This window comes from Carassius gibelio, chromosome B11 (assembly GCF_023724105.1).
Source record: "Carassius gibelio isolate Cgi1373 ecotype wild population from Czech Republic chromosome B11, carGib1.2-hapl.c, whole genome shotgun sequence".
Lineage (NCBI taxonomy): Eukaryota > Metazoa > Chordata > Actinopteri > Cypriniformes > Cyprinidae > Carassius > Carassius gibelio.
In genome coordinates, this window is record NC_068406.1 from 11,024,155 (window position 1) to 11,039,881 (window position 15,727).

The 15,727-nt window shown below is 35.3% G+C and overlaps 3 protein-coding genes and 1 long non-coding RNA gene across 4 annotated transcripts in view; 2 read left to right on the forward strand and 2 right to left on the reverse strand.

Annotated features, from left to right (window-relative positions):
- The window catches only part of LOC127967850 (testis-expressed protein 264 homolog), a 56,915-nt gene extending 48,316 nt beyond the window's left edge, over nucleotides 1-8,599 (reverse strand). Inside the window, 2 exon segments of the mRNA XM_052568586.1 lie at nucleotides 7,428-7,700; nucleotides 7,703-8,599. Of these exon segments, the coding sequence (XP_052424546.1) occupies nucleotides 7,428-7,700; nucleotides 7,703-7,777 (348 nt within the window). The 5' untranslated portion in view covers nucleotides 7,778-8,599.
- A 138-nt stretch (nucleotides 8,600-8,737) lies between these two features.
- gpx1a (glutathione peroxidase 1a) lies at nucleotides 8,738-10,569 on the forward strand. The gene is made up of 2 exons (XM_052568587.1): nucleotides 8,738-9,057; nucleotides 9,566-10,569. The coding sequence occupies exons 1-2, from the start codon at nucleotides 8,830-8,832 to the stop codon at nucleotides 9,914-9,916; spliced, it is 579 nt and encodes a 192-aa protein (XP_052424547.1). The 5' UTR covers nucleotides 8,738-8,829; the 3' UTR covers nucleotides 9,917-10,569.
- Nucleotides 10,570-10,666: 97 nt separating this feature from the next.
- LOC127967853 (uncharacterized) lies at nucleotides 10,667-11,937 on the reverse strand. The gene is made up of 3 exons (XR_008155839.1): nucleotides 11,811-11,937; nucleotides 11,638-11,699; nucleotides 10,667-11,560 (listed from the first exon to the last, which is right to left on the reverse strand). It is a non-coding gene; the product is annotated as an uncharacterized LOC127967853 (long non-coding RNA).
- Nucleotides 11,938-12,900: 963 nt separating this feature from the next.
- brk1 (BRICK1 subunit of SCAR/WAVE actin nucleating complex) lies at nucleotides 12,901-14,759 on the forward strand. The gene is made up of 3 exons (XM_052568588.1): nucleotides 12,901-13,089; nucleotides 13,859-13,941; nucleotides 14,035-14,759. Exons 1-3 carry the CDS (start codon nucleotides 12,972-12,974, stop codon nucleotides 14,059-14,061), a joined length of 228 nt encoding a protein of 75 aa, XP_052424548.1. The 5' UTR covers nucleotides 12,901-12,971; the 3' UTR covers nucleotides 14,062-14,759.
- Nucleotides 14,760-15,727: the final 968 nt, after the last annotated feature.

Genomic DNA, 15,727 nt, shown 5'->3' on the forward strand with positions numbered 1-15,727 from the left:
TACAGAAATGATTAGATATGTCTAACATGTTAAAGCAAAAACTGTGGCAAAATGATCATTTAAATGCTATTTTTCTTAATTGGATTAACACTCACAGTCAAGACACTTACGATTGCATTTTCATTCGGTGTCCCGCAATGAATGTAGCAAAATTCAATGTGCACATTGAAAATGCATTCCGAGCCGATCACATGTCCCCGCCCTCACGCCACGTCAATCACTGCGTGAACAAGGTGGGGCTTGCAGAAGGTCAGAGACTCAAGTCTCAAGAAGAGGATTCAATCAAGTGAGACAACATGGACAAGACAGTTGGTCCGTGTATGTTTTGATCATTTCGGTTTATGGCTTCAATATTTCATTCGGACTTGTGGGTGGAGCTGAAACGCTGCTTTCATCTGATTGGTCGAATCGGATCGGTTTTCATCTGACAGCCTTCAGCTCGGTCTTGTCATTCTTTCAGGCAGAATAAGAGTCAGTGCGAGTGAAGCACTGAAATGTCTGAAACTACGCTCACTGTTAATTAGCATAATATTTGAATCAGATGTAGCTGGGCAAATTCGTGCTGCTGAGACCTGCTAATTATTTCTAGGTTGTAGTATTGTATGAATATTGTCCCACTGATAAATACAGTGCAAATAGTTCTGTCCCTTTGGATAACAGTGAAGTGGAAATTAAAATCAATAATAGACTGAACAGTTCCATGTCTGTAACATTTACCACTCTCATCTTTTAAGTCATAAGGCACTAGGTATGTGTGTGTGTGACATTAATAAATAATTGTAAAAATGAATATAGTTCAGTGCTCCTGTAGCCTACCCCAGAGCGCCCTCTCGCGGCTGTAGACGGTAATGTTTTATCTTGGTCTTGAATAAATGTGACATATAGTCCAGTGCGACTTATATATGTTTTTTTCCTCGTCATGACGTATTTTTGGACTGATGCAACTTATACCGAAAAATACAGTTAACATTATTATTATTATTTATTATGAGAGTAATTGACACAGACTAGAACTTTAATGTTTCACCCAATTCAGCTCATATCTTTAGACTCGTCCGACTCGTGTTGCTTGTATAACTGGCCAGACTTACCTTCCCAAAAAATCCTATTTAATTTTATTTCATAAATTTAACTATATTTATTTCCACTTCACTGTTATCCAAAGGGACAGAACTATTTGCACTGTTTTTATCAGTGGGACAATATTCATACAATACTACAACCTAGAAATAATTTGCAGGTCTCAGCAGCACGAATTTGCCCAGCTACATCTGATTCAAATATTATGCTAATTAACAGTGAGTGTAGTTTCAGACATTTCAGCTGAAGGCTGTCAGATGAAAACCGATCCGATTCGACCAATCAGATGAAAGCAGCGTTTCAGCTCCGCCCACAAGTCCGAATGAAATATTGAAGCCATAAACCGAAATGATCAAAACATACACGGACCAACTGTCTTGTCCATGTTGTCTCACTTGATTGAATCCTCTTCTTGAGACTTGAGTCTCTGACCTTCTGCAAGCCCCACCTTGTTCACGCAGTGATTGACGTGGCGTGAGGGCGGGGACACGTGATCGGCTCGGAATGCATTTTCAATGTGCACATTGAGTTTTGCTACATTCATTGCGGGACACCGAATGAAAATGCAATCGTAAGTGTCTTGACTTTGAGTGTTAATGCAATTAAGAAAAATAGCATTTAAATGATCATTTTGCCACAGTTTTTGCTTTAACATGTTAGACATATCTAATCATTTCTGTAATACATTTTCATTTTAATTTTGCAACTTATAAAGCGTTAAAATTAATATTCATTTTACATATTAAAACTGGTGTAGTATATGGCAAATGAAAATTATGTAATTTAATTTTCATTTTCATTTTGCACCAAACGTTGCACAGATGTATTGGAAAATGTAAATGTAAATACAGAAATGCATTGCTATTTTACATATTGCATTGTCATTTTGCATATTACATCCCAAATTGAATAATGCTACCCATATGCTTCCATATTGTTCATGGACAAGCTGCGCAAAACCACAATCATATTTTGTGCATGTTTTGTCAATGAACAACAGCATTATTCGCAATAATCAGGTAGGCTGATTTACCAAAAAGTAAATTGAAAACCAAGCACTAGAGTTCGACTGATATATCGTTTTGGCAATTTTATCATATTTTATCATATAAGCCTGTCGCAGATATACCGGTATCAGTTTTTTTTTTTACCAAACTTATACCACAGATAAAATACTTCTAAATGGTGTAATTACTTAGTTTGATAATTACTTGAATATCTGTCGTCCACTGTGTTAAATTCTTAAATACCCTGCCTCCATTACATATTTTTGTCATATAGTTATGTGTTTATTAACATATTGACAGTTTATTAATACCTATAAAGCACATATTCTGCATGACCATATTCTACGTCCCTAATCAATACCTAAAACTTAACAACTACCCCACAAACTATAAATGATCAGCAAATTAGGAGTTTATTGAGGCAAAAGCCATAGTTAATGGTTTGTTAATGGCAAGAATTGGGCCTTAAAATGAAGTGTGACCAAAAACATATATTTTACGATCTAATGAATGCCCAATTGCTCCTGCTTCACTTTAAAGCACATTACAGAAGTGTAATAGATTACCACTGCCATTTCATGTTGACTTTATGTGCCTGTTTAAAGGTAAAATGGTGATGGTTAATGGAGTCAAACTAGCAACCTTATGACTTTCAATCTTCACTGAGCCTTAACCACTACATCACACCACGCCATACAATAAACCTCCTATCAAAATACCAGTAAGTCAAACCACAATAATCATATCCTCCTGCTGACAACTGGAAGAGTTTATACAGACTCTGAAAATTGGGTTTAAAGAGTTGCGATGTGGGTACAGGAAGGAGGGTTAACTTTGAGGTGGCATGTTTAGTCACGACTGAGGTAAATCTCTGAAAAGACAAACTTGTAGACATTGAAATATGGCGAGAAAAGATAATTTAAGACACTGAACTGACAGAAAGACAGAAGTACCGATGAGCATATGTAACTGTCGGCGTAGCGCTTCCATTTTACTTTTGTCATTTTCCTTGTCAACTAGCAGTCAAATCCATTTCAGGCAAATTCGTGAAATGTCACTGAGGTTACGGTGTCGAAGCAGTCCTCTGGGAAATCGACTCCAAAATACCTTGGAAGGCAGACTCATTTATTCATCACTTCAGACGCGCTTTAAAAAAAGCTCTCGCGTCTTCCCTCCCCCCTCGCTGTCACTGCCGCTATCCGCATCTTCACAGCGGACTGCCTTTTCATGTTCCTGCCATCCTCAGACAGCCAGGATGCTGTGAAAATACTAATAGTTTTGATGGCGAGAGCCAGTTGGAATTCTGTTCCGAGACGTTTGCTGACAGCAAGATGCTTAAGTTCCTTCCCGAAAATGGCACTTTGTTGACATGATATTTTCTGTCACTAGTCAATTTTCATCAGGACTGATGGATCATGAGGATGATCAGATTAAGCTATCAAGCTCATCAAGTCGTTCTCAGTTCTTAACAACAGAAAACACTCAATGAGTGCCTGAACAGAACAGAGAAAGAGCAAACCCTAAAAGTCTCCGTCACTTAGGGACTGGAATGCCTTTCATGGCCCTTCACAGATTCCGGCATGTGAAGAAGTCTCCCCGGCTCTTCTTATCCATGGCAACCATCTTCAGACCCATGGGATTTCACTTCCACCGCATTGTTTGGCCTGATGAGAGGAAGTTCCCAAAAGCTTGGGGGCTTGCAGACTACAGTAGCAGTCAGTGAATCAGAAATAGAGGGACCACGGTGCTCACGCCAATCCTTGTGGTAAAATCCTTCATCCCAGAGGAGTCCATTGTTTTCCAATCCTGCTCCTGCCTCTCTCTACTTTCTATTAGCAGCCTTTGGGAGCTTCTGACCCCTGGGTTTAGCACCCCAGGCTTCTCTCTTAACGAGCTGAGATCATTATGCCAATTAGCTGAGCTGGATCTGGACTTGGCCATGGCTGTTTGTGTGGAGCTTTGGACAGTTGTTAATTGGGGACTTGGGGAAAGAAAAAAAAAAAACAGTCTGTCATTGACAATGAGCTTTTGAAAGTATGACCGAGCTGTCAATCAAGAGTCAGACTCTATTCCAGGGCTTTCTGTTGGGAGGTTGAGTACACGTTAACCGTTTTGACTGGTCAAGGAGGAGGTGGGCAGGAAGCGTGAGAAATGTGATAATGCAAGAAGGTCTTGTGCACAAACAAGAAAACCGAGAGACTTTCTTTTCCAATAAATAACTCCAGTAACACCGTCAGCCTACACAAACTGATTAAAAGCATCATCTAGAACAGGCTGGTGGGTTTCTGCTCTTCCTCTGCTGCAGAAATGATAGTTATTTTTTGACAGTCCCCTTAGCTCCTGTTAAGTATTTCTTTTTTTACACGCAGAAATACATATACATAAATACACTCCTAAGTCTCAAACAAAACACTGTTGCAAACTTTGTGAGAACTAAACAACTTGAAAAGTTATTGAACCCAGACGGCAACTGGAGCCACTGAAGGTCAGATGAAGAGTCACAGAAGTTGTGCTATGAGCTCATTTATATTCCCTAAAAGTGTGAGGGCACTAAGGCCAAGCAAAGTAGGTATAGGGCACCAACTCAGACACATTTACTTTTTCTGTTTTTCTGACATTTTGAGATCAAGTCCAGCCCAGGCTCAGGATCATGCAATAATAAGTTGTCACCTTTCTCTAAATTAAACCAGACACACTAGATTGCTTTCAGTCGGCTACTTATGCCTACCCTTCTTTGTTCTCTACTATCTGTACTCACTGACTCAGTCCAAACAACATCAGAATTTAGCTTGTAGGATTTAAATGCGTATATATGTGACCCTGGACCACAAAACCAGTCTTAATGGTCAATTTTTATTTATTTATTTAGAATTATACAACATATAAAAGATGAATAAATAAGCTTTCCAATGATGTATGGTTTGTTAGGATAGGACAGTATTTGGCCGAGATACAACTATTTGAAAATCTGACCAATTGAAGTTATTTGCAATGCATATTAAATATCAAAATGTATTTTTGATTAGTAAGTTCATAAATGTACAATATATCCTAATGGAACATGATCTTTACTTAATATACTAATGATTTTTGTCTTAAAAGAAAAATCTATCATTTTGACACATACAATGTTTTTTTGGCTTTTGCTATAAATATACCCCAGAGACTTAAGACTGGTTTTGTGGTCTATGGTCGAATATAATAACAATATACATAAACTCTTATGATCTGCTTGACTTGCATACAGCACTGAAACACCACTGGAATTATTTTATAATTTTTGAGCTGAATTTTCTTGGAACAACAAAGAGACATTTAAACTTGAACTAGAAATGTCAAGATTTATGAATGAATCATTCTCTTGAGTCAGATCTTGACAATGAATTGAATTAAAGAACTGCTTTAAGTTGGGTAATTTTATCATAAAAAAAAAAAAAAAAAAACATTTCTTGTAATTTCACTGAAAAGAGATTATTCAAAATATGTTTTTGTAAATAAAATGGTTTGGAAGTACATGAAGGTGAAAATTTGATGAAAGAATTTCCTTCTGTTCCTTTAATGTTGCCACTCTTACTTTAGTAGGAACACTGCTGTAACAGATAAATGTAAATGTAATCAGTCTAAACCTGTTTTATAATGTAATAGCCATGACTAGTTTGCTGGCTTTAGTAATAATGCATTTACACTGCGAGATGCATTTTACAATAAGGTATATTGAAAATATGTGTTCAGAAGGCAAATTAGAACATTTAACACCATTTGTCTTGATTATATTTGACAAAATGAGATTATATGTGATAAGAGCCCCACAATAACAGTTAATCCAATTATATCAAAATATCAGAACATACAAACATATTCCACCCCCACAAGGTCAACAGCATAAGCAACATTAGTGCACAAAATACCAAAATCAACACCTCCATCTAGTGGAGAATGAGGATCTTCAACGCCGTAAGTTAACTGCTAATAGAAATAATGCACTTAAATCACCAACAGACTTCAAATTAATAAAGAATATTGATAAAATAACACTTAATAGAAGACATATGCAATACAGACTTGTGTGCATAACATTTCTAATGAAAAGTGCTCTTGTAAGACCTTTGTATGAGATTAGCCTACTTGGAGGGAAACAGATGACACAGCAAAGCAAAGAATCCAAACAGCAAATTTAAATGTAATGAATTCCTTAAAGTAATTGAAGCAATTTACTTTCATGAGGAGAATTAAAGTGCAATGCATGTGTAATGTGTCAGATGTGCTGAGCGCTGCATACTGTGTGATCAGGAAACAGGAAACAGCTCTGAAGCCACAACATTCACTACATTCACAGCTACTACTATAACTGTGTTATTCACACATGACATACATATTAGTATGATATAATGAGAGTGATGATGGTTGGGGGAATTAGATGTTTAGTACATTTAAAGGGAAAATACAGAACAAATCACATTATTCCTTAAAATTTGCAGTATTTCCTCCTAAATGTAACGTGTGTAGTGAGCCATCAGGTAAAGTTGGCAGTTCAATCTCAATATATGCTTTGCTCAAGGGGGTTAAGAAAGGGAAGAGAGCAGAAATGAAGGCAAAAGTGAAGAAAGGATGATAGGAGCAAAATAGATGCAGAGTATAAAGCTTTAACAGATCACAATTAAAGAAAAAAAAGTTTTACAATAATATTTTACAATATATATATTGCCTATTAGTTGTTGGACATGGTGTTGTAGTCACATTTTTTATATGCTGTAAAGTTATTTTATTTCAGCAAATTTAATGTCAGTTTGTTCATTTATGCATGAATTGAGTGACCTTATGAATTTTACTAATTTTTACTCAAATTTGCTAGTCTAAGCTGAATACATTTGTTTCATAATGCATCCAAAATAAAAGTTTACATAATATATGCGTGTATACTGCGTATATTTATTACTACATATAAATACAAACACATGCATGTATACATTTAAGAAAAATATGTTATGTTTATATATTTAATATATTTATATGTGATATAAAATTAAAGAATATGAATATATAAATGTATGAATGTAAATGTGTGTAAAATGGGTTTATGTATAAAATAAATATAAACTGTACACATACATATATAATGTAAACAAAAAAATTGGACAGTTGCTAAGTGTTGCTACAGTTGGACCTTAAGATAAACAAAGGTAATAAAAGAAATTACAAGCAAGCAACTTTACCTAAATTCACCCTATATAGATAGAATGCAACAATAAAACAGTGTTTTCTTGACATAGCAATGAAGGGTCCCCTAAGGGCCCCTATCAGAGTACACTAGTGTCCTCATTCATTCAAAGCTCGACTCACCTTCTTTGGATCATCATAAAAGATCCCAATGCGTGGCAGCGTGGGTCCAATGCTGCAGCTCTCTCTGAACAGAGACCCACAGTCTTTATAAGGTCCCACTCTGTATTTATAGGCTATAGTGATGCTCCTGACCGGGGGAAAACCAGTCCTGGTGTGGATTTCAGTGGCCAGGCCAGAGTACAGGATATAACATACAGCTACGAGAAGAATAACTAGAGAGATGAAGCCTGTGAGACTCAAAATCTGCCATTCCCACATGTCAGCTGAACGCTGGATTCTGAGGGTAAAGTGCCTAAAGAATAACCGAGAGCTGCTCTTATTGAGGATAACAGTCTCTCTGGTCCACTCATTCAAAAATCACCCGCTTTTACTGAGCGACTGCATTAGTTAAAGAATAAATTGACTCAGATTAGAGGATTTTTTTCAAGAATAATCAGAATTTAGTTGTAGATGAAGCGCAGTCACTCAGAAGCGTAGATTCACTTCCCTAGACACAGAACGAGCTTCCTGGACGAAACCATTCTCTTGTTATAGGGGTGGGAGTTATTTAACAGTTATTATTTAAAAAGTGTTTTTTAACGACTGTTATGATTTTTTTTTTCTTCTAAACGCTAGCAATTCACTTTTACTGAGACCTGTCATTTATAATTTAATACCGAACGTTTTTCGAAACGGTTCAAGTTTCGCCATGTATGTATGCTAAGGGTTGACTGTATTTGGTTCGGACTGACTTTATGCAACATAATTTAAAAAGTTAAGAACACTGCAAAGTAGACCGCCGAGACATTTGCACAAACTTACCGCTTCGCGTCGCGTCTGTTATAAATTCAATGTAAAACTTGACTTCTTCGAGCTTATTTCTTTAGTAATTTATCCATACAGACCTATAACATATTTTAATAACCAGCAACAGATCCTACTGGAAAACAAAAGCACTCTGATTCAAGAGCTGAAATGTTCAAAGTTATATGTTTTGAGAATTTTATTAAAATATTCCAAAGTATATCGGCCAAATGAGGTAAATTAATAATAAATATCAATAAAAATATGTATTACATTTGATAAACATTTTTATATAAAAAAATACTTAGGTTCTGTATATATTTAGGATATGTATAGCCTATATATCTTTTATTTATTATTATTTATTATTATTATTATTTTTATCTTAATTACAAAGTGGACATGCATGGCTTGGAATGCAATACACCAATTTGACAGAAGATGGCAGTATTTACCAGTATTTAGCTCTCGCTGACCTCCCGAGCTGCATCATGCACTTCCTTGAACTGTATTGACACGCCTCCTCTCTGTGACTCAAGGTTTATTTCAAGGTTCAACTGAAGGTTTGTTGGTAAAACATCACTTTACGCTTCGATCTTCGCAGTAAACGGCGTGTTAGATGATGGCAGGGGCCGCGAAGAAGTTTTATGATCTGTCCGCCAAACTTTTGACAGGGGAAATCCTGAATTTTTCGTCTCTCAAAGGTAAAGTGGTGCTTATTGAAAATGTGGCGTCGCTTTGAGGCACAACAGTCAGGGATTACACCCAGATGAACGAGCTCCACAGCCGCTACGCTGATCAGGGGCTCGTGGTCCTGGGCGCTCCCTGCAACCAGTTCGGACATCAGGTGAGACTGAGGGGCGCATTCTTAACTTACTGCTTTTTTCAGATCTTTAAAGGATAAATTATACTAGGGATTATTATTTAAATTAATGCATTGATCATAAATACATATATTTATGTATATATAAGATATTCACATATATTAACAATATAGTTAAATAAGTTAATGTTCAGTTTTTAAATATATATATTTTATATCAATATTGTATTGTTGTATTGTTATAATGTATTGTTAATACATTAAAGCTTTTTTTATTGTTTTTAAACTGATTATTTCGTTGTTGTGTATGATATAATATATTAATATAAAATTTTATTCTAATTCCCATTTTCAGTGATTTGCCTTGTTCAAGTGATTGAAACATTTCACAATCTGTTATCGCTATCAGAAAAGCTATATTAATTTTTTGATAGCAATGACAATGGAAAAAAAACCCATAACCGATTCTAAGTTCATGTGCCGTTATCTGATTTATTGCTTAATGTATTGTGCAATTTTGGTTGCTCAACAGGAGAACACCAAGAATGATGAAATTCTGCTGTCTCTGAAGTACGTCCGTCCTGGAAATGGCTTCGAGCCAAATTTCCAGCTTCTGGAGAAGCTGGAAGTGAACGGTGTGAACGCCCACCCTCTGTTTGTGTTCCTCAAGGAGAAGCTGCCTCAGCCCAGTGACGACTCCGTGTCCTTGATGGGGGATCCCAAATTCATCATCTGGAGTCCGGTGAACAGGAATGACATCTCCTGGAACTTTGAGAAGTTCCTCATCGGCCCGGACGGAGAACCGTTCAAGAGATACAGCAGAAGGTTCCTCACCATCGACATTGAAGCAGATATCAAAGAGCTTCTGAAGAGGGCGAAATAAACCTGGCATTCTCCTGGTGTTGTGGCCATGTGAGATAGACCGTCCATTTCATATCACTTGCAGTTGTTGTTTGATATAAGCCGACTGTGCAGACATGATTAAAGTGCGGCTAATTTTTAAACCGTTTACTTAATGAAGATGCTTCCTAAAACCTTTCTGAGGGAAGCTTCTGATGTAACTGTAAATGTTTATTATAATAGTAGTAATTCATCCATGAACTGCACAGCTAAGGATTTATCTTTCAACTGTTAACCGAAACAATAAAAAAAATATTTAAAAAATGTTCTGTTCCTTATTTCTGTTTGCGACACTGAACAAAAAAGCAGAAGCAGTTTATAATTCAAACCTCAGCCTTACACTTTCACTTCCACATTTTAAATTTATTTTAGATCACATGTTACAATTTGCCCCTTGGCCTCTAACTTCTACCTAAATAACCTTCGTTTTAATCATCAGCATGATACTGAATCCAGTTTAGATTTTGCTTTGTCATGCTGACACTGCGCATACGCTGAAAAAAACTATCCACAGTGCAAGTGATGTTTTGTCATACTTGTGTCATATGCTTATGTAGTCATTTACCTAATTAAAATGACACAGACTTGTTATTTTGAGATTATATTTAAATGAAGCATCATACTGTATATAGATATTTAAATTTTATAGAACAAAATTAAAGCCATATAGATCCACAGTAATATTTCTACCATTTCTAAACAAAAGCAAACATTTACCACTAGTGGCCATAACCTGTAAATATTTTATTCAGTGTTATAAGTATAAAGATATTAGAACAAATTAAAACATGTAAAAGGATTTAGATTAATAGTAATGTTTTTACTATTATAAACAAAAACACTGTTTATTTAGTCATCAAACAGAAATTATAACAAGCAAATAAAGAACATTTTGAACAGTATAGACCACTAGTAGTATTTCTACTATTTTATTCAGTCTAATATATATAGACATAAAAACAAAAACAAATTAAAACTTAGATCAATAGCAATATATCTGAACAAATATATAATATTTTACCACCAGTTCTGTCATCTGTTTTTTGTTCAGAGAAAGGCAGATAATGCAGTTTTTTCTGTGTAATTTAAACAGAGCAATGTTTTATTAAAATAGATTACATGTCTTTTAGAATCAATGGGGTGATTATTAATCTTTTATTGATATTGATTCCTATTGCAGAAATGAATTAATTTACACAAGTAGTAATTAAGAAAGTCATGCATATACTGTATTGCTATAAACTCTGCTATACAAACATACATCTGTACAACTTTCCAAGTAGCCAGAAGTTTTTAGTAGCTCATATTGTGTTTTGAAATATATAAAATAGTTGAGGGCACCAAAACTATGATGATAACTGTAAATCCCGCTCCAAAGCACTGACATCACAGTCAGCAGTGAAGTCATTGTCCCGCTCTATCTCAAGAATCACGTCTAACAAGAAGGAATATTCCTCCTTACTATCGTGAACCCAGCGGCCTGCACTTCCCTCTTCCACATCACTATTCACACTTTCTGTGTTCTCTCCATGCTCTTGGTTTTGACTTTGCAGGAATCTACTGTAGACGCGGTTCAGCTCATTTTCAAACTCCAGCTTTGCCACAAGATCCTCCAAGGTCTGTACATCTGAGAATAGAGGAGGGAATTAGTTCAAAACTGGCACGTCTCATGCCTGAAATGATTTTGATGATGATAAAACTGACCGAGGAGCCCATGAAGATCTTGAAGTTTTGCAGACCGTGTGCGCCACTGAAAGTCCTCATTCCTATTTATAGAAAACGCCTTCGTTATTGGTGACAAGCAGGATAATTAGGCCAACTGCAGCACATTTATCACACAAAAAACACATGCAATCTGGCCTCTGTCAGATACATACGTGTCATCCTGTGATGTTGTAATCAGGCTGCAGTTGTTTGGAGACGACGATGATAAATCAGAAACATCTGCTGCTTGATCCAAAGCTGCAGCAAGGCTTCGTTTACAGTTTCTTAACTTGCTTGACATTGCTCTATTGATTTAAAACAATTAAGCACAATATGTTACACAACAAAGACAGTTCACACTACTATATCATCCAAACAATTCCAATAGTGCTTATTAGTGACCTCTGTACAATACAGTTTAAAAGGACTAAATACTTTAATATGATAAAACAGCAGTGCCCTAATTTTACGGTTTTTGGACATGGTACTAGGCTAGCCACATTATTTGCAACAAGCTATTTTCTGTGGATGTGTGAAACTTCCAATTCAGCTGCTATAAATATCTTGAACGGTACAACTATTTGCACTACAAACCTATGTGTTTATAATTATGACAATTGCAATATGATAAGACATTATAAGAAATAGCAGCGTGTAATATGAATGTGAAGCCACACAATGTTTACTTTTGTAACGTTACCGTTAAAAATAACTGAAAGTGGACGCTGGTGACACTGTAACTGTCACGTTTTGTGGCCTCTTACGTTAAAAAGTAAATGGATATAAAAGTAAGCCAGAACGGGTAATAATAATAATTTCAGTGCTAAGAACGGTCACACATCAGCAATCGTACACAGTAAAAAATGAACAATTGTCGAACATATTGATAAAGATAAAAGACATTTACATTATTATAATTTGATTCAAGGCTGATCCGTTGTGGATGTCCAGATATGTTATGGTCGCGGGCAAGGAGTTTAATGTCTGTTATTAACGTGCATCAGAATGTTATTATTTTTCTGATTGTTTACTTTTTCCGTTTATTACGTTTGTGGGCACTGGATGCATTCTGAATATACATCAATACAAAATTAAAGAGATAGAAAATTAAAGATTTCAGTCAAGTCGAAAAACAGCGTTTGTATCACATGATTTTTGTTAAATTTCCGTAATGTATTTACTCACATTTTACTAATTTGAAAACATTTTTTTTTAAATCGCATATTTGTTTGTTTTCGAATAATCGTAGTACCCGTGACTGCTGTGTTTGTCCATCAGGGGGCGCTGCTCCTTCATCTCAGCCAGCGGCTAATGCTAATGCTAACTAGCTCACGATGGCCGGACAGGAGGATCCCGTGCAAAGGGAAATTCATCAAGACTGGGCGAACCGTGAATATATCGAAGTGATCACCAGCAGCATTAAGAAAATAGCCGATTTTCTCAACTCCTTTGGTAAGATGGAGAATCTGCGGCTTGTCGTTTATTTTTAAATAATTTAATACGCTGTTTCCTCACGCTAGCATGCTAATCGAGAACATTGGGTCACAACTTCGACTGCGTAACGTGGAAAAATATGTGGGATATATCAGTTGTTTTGTTTTAAATGTCGTTTAGAAGTAATAACATAATAAGTGAATATATATGTTGAAGAAGTAGTTTATCAGGCATTCAGGCAGTGCAGTGACCAGGAAAAACACGGAGGGCGTTGGGTTGGGTTGGTCTAATGTTTCAGATTTGCACTTTTAAGGATTAATAATTAGTTATATGCTTGTTTAATTTGCTAGTTTACCAATAAGTATATATTTCAGTAGTTATATACACATTTTTGCTTCTGGTCAAACAGGGTGCATTAAAGACTAATGCAGTTTGTTTTGATAAACCAGACCCAATTTCAGTGCTGGTACTGTAATATCAATAATTTAACGAAAACGTCATTTATTTATAACAATTATGGAGTATATTTGATAAATATTTGATCTTTATAATTATTATTTAAAATATAAAGTTTCATTAGATAGTAACTTAAGTAATTATATTATTTATTTGATCCTTATTCCTAGGTATATTATAAACGTTTTGGTCTATTCATTATCATTATTATTTTGCTTATTCTTTTAAACAATATTTTAAAGATTATTGCATGATGCTTGTGACAGAGGACATTGACGTTTCTTGTATGTGTCCTAATAAAAGATGTTTCTGTATTTATTACATTTTTCAGATATGTCCTGCAGGTCCCGTTTAGCCACTTTGAATGAGAAGCTTACTGCTTTGGAGAGGAGGATTGAGTACATTGAAGCCAGAGTATGCTTTAAGTCAAAAACAAGATTTTACTGGACCTTCTTGTTTTAATTTGCTTGAAATAAAGCCGATTTTTTCTCTGTTTTGTCTTTTAAGGTCACAAAAGGGGAAACCTTGACTTAGACATCATCCTGGGTCGGTGCAGAAGATGATGGCTATGAACTCTCACCTCATGTCTTTTTCGTTTACTTCAATTATTCAAACAAAGTTTCTATTGGTTGGCTGTGGTTGATTTCAGTATGGGACCATTGTGATGCTGTCTTTGCTGTAAGCAGATATGTGTTTGCCTCATTTCATGCCTGAGGTTATACTGTCTCTGGTCCTTTATTTTTTTTTAATCTGTTAGGCAACGTGTTACTGTCTCTGTGGTGCTTGCTAATGCAAACAGATCAGTGTCGTATATCGTTTTCTTCTGGTCTGCTATTAAACAACTGTTGAACTCTCCTTGCAATATATTAACGGTCATGCAAATGTAAACTGAAAATACCATGGATAAATAGACATTATGCCTTTATTTTTATTTTTTTATTAATAGCTAATAATAGTTTGGATTTGCCCTTGTGTTTTACAAGTCTGTCCTCTTGTTAAATTACAAAAATGTGTGTTTGAAGTACATTGCTGCCTGCTGTACATTTATCATGCAACAAACATCTTTTCAGAAAATGCCAGTGAGAGGCGGATGGAGAGCACTAAAGTGCCAATCAGACTGTTTTTAAAGTGTTACGTGTTTTTCTGTATTTACACAATTTTATGTCTTAGTGTCTGTTAAGATGTTTTTGTGGTTAAACATTCAATAAAATAAAATAAACCATTTAAACAGTCATGTTTGTGGTTAAACTAATGCATTTACTATCAATATTTGTACAAAATATGTTTGTTAATTTAATTATTTTTGCGATGGAGATGACTTGTAAAAAAGGTTGCAATTAATTTGTGTATACAGAGAAAGACGATCAGAAAATATTGACTAATGGACAGGTGCTATGTTTTTTTTTCCCAGCTTGTTTTTAATTGATATTGATGTATTGATTTTGAAAGACTTCACAAGACTAAAAACTCTTGTTTTCATAGATAAATTAATTCAGATAATCATGATTTTATTATAAGAAGTATCATGCCATTTTGTGATGTTTCTATAACCTATAATGAATCAAAAATATTAAACTAAAAGCTGTATGTTTAAATCCTACACATGCCAACAGTTATTGAAGGAATAAACCTTTTTAAAGTATGGGTTAAAACTAATCTCTTTTCTAAATCTTTTTCATTATTATTTTTTCTTCAAATCATAACATCAGCATTAACGTGAATATTTATATAACAAATATAATCCTAAAAATGTCTATGTAACAATACAAATTCTACAGTATATAAAGGGTGAAGAGAATGTGGAACATAAAAAAAGATCATTTGAGAAATCCAAGACATTCTTGTCCAGACAGTAGAAATAAAAGGTATAAGCAAAATGGTTTGGTAACATTCTACAAAATATCTTATTTTGTGTTCCACACAGATTCTGCCATTCTAGCTCAAAATCGTTGCTTTAGTGTCAAGTGCATTTCTAGCTGACAAAAATGCATTTGCTCTGATTTTCAGTAATATCTATCATTATTTGTTTCCGTCCTGATTTATTTGTTCATTTATTTACTCCAATTGAAGGCCCTATAACCCAGCAGAACATTCATGGGAGGATTTGTGCTGGATAAGTCCAGGGCTGAATGTGAACCCCATTCCAGCCCTGCCTACATGCTGAAAAATCCCCTTGCAGGAAGTATAATTCCCTTCCTAA

Coding starts and splice junctions, on each gene's coding strand:
- brk1 (XM_052568588.1), top strand. CDS start 12,972: ATGGCCGGACAGGAGGATCCCGTGCAAAGGGAAATTCATCAAGACTGG. Junction 13,090..13,858: donor CGATTTTCTCAACTCCTTTG/GTAAGATGGAGA, acceptor TACATTTTTCAG/ATATGTCCTGCAGGTCCCGT. Junction 13,942..14,034: donor TTGAGTACATTGAAGCCAGA/GTATGCTTTAAG, acceptor TTGTCTTTTAAG/GTCACAAAAGGGGAAACCTT.